Here is a 5,372-nt window from a genome sequence, read left to right as displayed (position 1 = left end):
TAATATAACTTGAAGTAATTTTGTGCAATGATACTTTATAAATGAATAAATAGAAATGAAAATATTTTACAAATATGGAATAAGTTAAGGATATTAATTGTTTTGACTTATCGAGTCCAACATAGAATTGTTTTCAATCTCCAATGAATTCTTTCGCCTTTTCTTTGATCCTAGATTGGAACACCTTGAAATACAAAAAAATACATATATTAAATTAAGTTAATGCAAATGAAATTTCTTAATTGTTTGTTAATGATGAATTTGTTTTAAACATCCAGTGGCAAATATTACATGCATATCGGGACAAGAGCATGTTAATGGGGTTCGTGTTGTTTATTCTTTAGTTTTTAATGTTGTGTCATGTGTACTATTGTTTTTCTGTTTGTCTTTTTCATTTTTAGCCATGGCGTAGTCAGTTTGTTTGAGATTTATGAGTTTGACTGTCCTTTGTTATCTTTCGTCCCTCTCTTAAAGTGATCCTTCTTTTGTATTCTTCTAGGGTTTGTATATCTGAAGTGTTGTATTGTGAAGTGATTAAATTAACATATACTATAATATTTAATGTGCAATACACGTTTCACAAGAGTAAGCTTCGTGAGGTATAGGACAAATTATATTACGATAGTCCCAGATTAAGTCTAACAATATTTAGATAAATAAAATCTATGAACGGTCAGCACTGATTTAAGGCAGTGTCTCCTCCGTGACAGTTTTGAACATTAAAACTCAATATCAAATAAAAGACACTGCTATTTTCAGTGATAGGTATAGGTTGGCTGTCACTGTACACGGACAGTTTAAAATAGAACCCTATAAGGAAAATCAGAAGAAGAAAAATTGTCAGAAAACACGGTCAAACATCCAAACATACTATCCACATTGATCTGTGTCCACACTTGTTTATAAGCAAATTTAAATACAAAAAAATGTATTAGCTTGTGTTAATACAATGATCCCAACATATGTATTACGGCTGTTATTTTGATAATCTTTTCCTTAATGTATATACTTACGTATTCCAAAATCTTCTTGTAAAATAAATTAAATTGCCAGTTATTACTATGGCAACTGATGCGAATATTATCACGAGAATGTCTGAAAGTAAGCAAAAAAAATTACATAAACCGGTGAAAAAGTACATTTCGAAAAGGTAATGAGTATTACGAGTTTCTTTATACCATTGAGACATAATGCTGATACAGAATGGAGAGAATAACGCTGATTGTGCTCAATTTAACCACTGAAATCATTTATAAAAGGTCCAGTGTATAGAGAAATAAAACTTATCAGGAATACCAACTAGGCTTATCATTCTATTCGCAAGACACATCTGTGAAGCTCAAATAAAAAAAGACCAGAAGAACGCAATTGAAGAGCATTGAGGGCCAACAATTTCGAAAAAAAAATCCAAAAAAAGAGTTTAGAATATTTTATTTTTTTTTGCAACAGATTGTTCTATACAAAAAAAATCATAATTTGAAGAAAAAAAATATAGATAAATGTATATATCGCATTACCATAAGTGTGTTCAGGTTCTGTATTTATTAAAGGACTGGAAACTGTCTGGCTCACGTTGAAAATATCGTCTGGTGAGGTTGACTGGCTAACGTTAAAAATGTCGTCAGACACACAATTTGTAGATGTTATGTTCAAATTGTCATCTGAAAAACATATATTGAAGTGTTAAACATCAACATGCAACATTAATAAAACATTAAATTACTTTAAAGGCTTGAACTGGTAGTTTCTAAATAGTATGTGGTTTGAATAGAATACGATGCCTTTATAAAATATACTAGCCAACAAAGGAAACGGTATAAGACAATACAATTTCCATACATGCCTTTATTTTCCGATAAAAAAATTGCAACATTGTATTTTTTTCACTTCTGACTTGGTCATGTTAATTTATTTTTATGTGTTTGCTTTCCAAATGCATGATTTTCATTTGATAATTTAACTGTTTTTTCACGTGTTTCTCGTTTCATTTGTTGACTAAAATACCAGCCAAACTAATTAAAATATTGATCTCTGATTACGTTATACTACATATGAGTATAACGTAATCAGAGATCAATATTTTAATTAGATTGAATACCAGAATTACTGTTATTTATCAAATAAGGCACTAGAATAAGAATTAAAAATACACTTGTATTGTTTTGGCAATTTGAACCTCTCATATATATATATAAGGTTTGCTATACGGTATGAGTTCTGTTCATTGTTGAAGGTTGCACGGGGGCAAATAGTTGGTTTCATGTGGAGACTTGTCATCGGCACTCATACCACATCTTCTTATTTTAATATTATTTTATATACTATGTACATACCTAATTTTGACCTAAATGATGAAATAACTGTACAAAGTGCATTTGTTGTTTCTATATTATCCATGTCAATGCACATAACATTTGTTTCATCCTTTGAAATTATTCCAGAAATGTATGTAATATTAATCCTGCCTTTAACTAGTGCTATTATAGTTCTGTTGGCACCAGATCTTGCTCCCTGCTGTTCTTGTAGAATGTATTCCTGGATAATGTTTAAGGCCAAAGGGATATTGGCAACTTCTTCAGTTCGCAAACTTTTCAAGGATGAAATTGCCTCTAAGAGCGATGTTTTATTTTCGTGATCATTTAGAGCAAATTCTACTCGAGCAGAGCTCGAAAAAGTTAGTATAGAAACTAATGTGTCATTTTGTCCAATGGCGAACAACTCCGTCAAGTTGTATATAAAATCGATACTATGAAGGAATTCGGTTTCTGTCACATTCGATGACCGTTCTATTGCAAACACAATATCTGAAAAAGAAATAACCAATATATATTAACTGTATACTTAGATGAGAGAATGTGATATGAGTGCCAATGAGACAACTCTCCATCAAAATTTCAATTTGTAAAAAGTAAACCATTAAGGTCAAAGACACTTTACTGAGCGTTCTTATTTTTTTTTTTTTTTTTTTAGACCCACTAATCAAAATAGTTATTGCAGGGCTGACGGTACTCACAAAATCTTTTTTTTTTACCTGAATGATGCCTTTTGGTATTTGTTTTTTTTTGGGGGGGGGGGGGGGGGTTAAAAGGGGGAGTGAAAATACGTAGACACGTTCTGGTTCAATTTAAACGTTTAATCTGGTGTTTTGAATAACCCTTGCGACAACTGTCAGTTGTATCATTACCTAATTTCCAAATGGAAGACTTGTTTCACGAAAAAGTTCTTGTATCAAGTTATCATTAATTTTGTTCTTGTTCTTAATCACAATACGCATGAAATATATGCCACTGGACGTTACTCGTAACTCGTTTTCGAGCTCAGCGATGGCTTTATCGGCAACTGGATTTTTGTTCCGATTTTTAACACTGCCAATTTCAATTGATATGTTGAGTTGCTTGTAAGCAAAGCAACAAACACTAAATCAATACATTAAAAATATTAAGTACATGTATATCGATAATGCATAAATCGAAATTAAAGCGAAAAACGAAGAAGAAAAACAACACCTAAAGTGTGATCTATTAATGTCGGTGTACAATCCTGAATACGGAATCTATCTGCTTACCTTTTGAAAAAAAAAACATATTCTGAATCAGTTTAAACTTTAGCAATTAGATCAGTTTATGCAAAAGGTCAAAAGTTTTATATTCGACGGATAGTCTGGTACATCGAAACTATCATTAATTATTAACAAGTATTTCAAATATTCGTATATACAGAGACATATAAATACAAATTTAGTATACATGTCTCTGGTATAAATAAGTAGAGTTAGCGGTTTATGTAACAATTCACTTACCGTTAAAACTATGTTCAGCTGAAATGATATGAAGAAAAATAATAAAATATCCAAAATTTTCTAAACATTTGACAGTGACCATTCCCATTGCATTCGAAGTGAACTATCAACATTTTCAGAACAACCAGTTTATTACAAAGAGAACCAAACAAAAATATCCCGCGGACAACGTGTAAAGAATGTAATTCCTTTTCAGGGAATAAAACGTCAAAATCCAAATTATGTAAATATTGACCTAATCCTAATTAACATATTTATGATAGTGACAGTTATCAGTGGGTGATTGACAACTTTATATCTGATTTAATAATTGAATAATCCTCTTTTGTACCTAATCATAATAAAATATATCAGAACGATTATATTTTTTGTGCTTAATCAAAATAAAAAATATACGGCTAACGATTTTATTCTTTGATATAAACGGAGTCACGCTGACGAATCTACATGTCACCACACTTCCGTAATTTATTAATTCATACAAATTATGAAATTATGTAGGAATTTTCATGTTTTTTATTATTATTATCATCCAGTCCTTATATACATTGAAAGAGTTCCTAGATATTATTTTCAAAAGAATTTATAGAATAAGGCCTATAAAAATAATATTTTTTTCATTTTATTTCACTATTTGTTAGTATGAAAAAGATTAAATTTATTAATTTAAATGCGAGGATTTGTATAGTTATTATACAAATCCTTGATTTATGGGAAACATGCATTTGAGAATTTCTACAATGTAGTTGTTAATTACTTTTCATGCATAATAATGTATAATAAATTTAATCTCAGCAGTTATTTCAAAAAAGCTTTAAGACCATATTTTCTTTAAAAATTTGGGAGACATTAATACGAAAGCCGCCAAGGTTCTTTCAAAGGTCAGATGTCTGAATTCCAATTTTGTAACTTAAGTCGGTTTCGTACTCAAATGCTTTTTCGGAACATCAAAATGACTTTCGGTAAATATTTTTTTGTCCGTTTAGTTAATGTCGAAATTTTGTGGAACTGTATTATTATTTCGTTAATTGACCATTTATGTTAAATACGTGTGAACTTCCCCAGACAATGTATTTTTACCACCAGAAGGTAAATAATAATCAGTGAAAGCTTAAATAATGAGTAATCTTATTTTCTGATCAAAACAGAAATAACAGGTTTTTATTTATGTAAAAGATACCCGTTTTCTATCTGATTGAAATGGTTGTTATCAATTGGTGACAACCGTCATAAGCACATCTTTACTGTATTTGTGTTTATTTGTAGCATTGCAAGGATGTGATATTGACTGTTCAACTACGAGACAGCTATCAAACGGCACACACACAAATAAAATCATCTTGTGACTTTTTTCATTCTGGTACTTTTGAAATTTATTTTTGTTTGCTGGCACAGAGTTTTGTAATATTGGTTATGTATCTATTATAACTTAAATTTCAAGTCTGGTAAAAATACAAAATACCAAAATGTTGTTTGAACACAAGAAATGATATAATTGAGAATGGATATGGGAAAATTTGTAAAAAAGACAACGACCAAAGATCAGATAATAGACGTAGGCAACAAATGAGTC

The 5,372-nt window shown here is 30.2% G+C and overlaps 1 protein-coding gene across 1 annotated transcript; it reads right to left on the bottom strand.

Annotated features, from left to right (window-relative positions):
* Nucleotides 1-3,937, bottom strand: LOC134697818 (collagen alpha-3(VI) chain-like). The gene is made up of 5 exons (XM_063560104.1): nt 3,800-3,937; nt 2,334-2,804; nt 1,518-1,661; nt 1,014-1,095; nt 1-184 (listed from the first exon to the last, which is right to left on the bottom strand). Exons 1-5 carry the CDS (start codon nt 3,885-3,887, stop codon nt 94-96), a joined length of 876 nt encoding a protein of 291 aa, XP_063416174.1. The 5' UTR covers nt 3,888-3,937; the 3' UTR covers nt 1-93.
* Nucleotides 3,938-5,372: the final 1,435 nt, after the last annotated feature.

This window comes from Mytilus trossulus, chromosome 14 (assembly GCF_036588685.1).
Source record: "Mytilus trossulus isolate FHL-02 chromosome 14, PNRI_Mtr1.1.1.hap1, whole genome shotgun sequence".
Taxonomy (NCBI): domain Eukaryota; kingdom Metazoa; phylum Mollusca; class Bivalvia; order Mytilida; family Mytilidae; genus Mytilus; species Mytilus trossulus.
The sequence above is the reverse complement of the archived record's forward strand: the minus strand, read 5'-3'. Positions and strand labels throughout refer to the sequence as shown.

What these genes read in the sequence shown, in the direction of transcription:
- LOC134697818 (XM_063560104.1), bottom strand. Translation starts at nt 3,887, where the DNA reads ATGGGAATGGTCACTGTCAAATGTTTAGAAAATTTTGGATATTTTATT. An exon ending in ATCATTTAGGTCAAAATTAG is followed by an intron (nt 1,662 to 2,333) that starts GTATGTACATAG and finishes TATGTTTTTCAG; the next exon opens with ATGACAATTTGAACATAACA. An exon ending in ACAAGAAGATTTTGGAATAC is followed by an intron (nt 185 to 1,013) that starts GTAAGTATATAC and finishes TTGTATTTCAAG; the next exon opens with GTGTTCCAATCTAGGATCAA.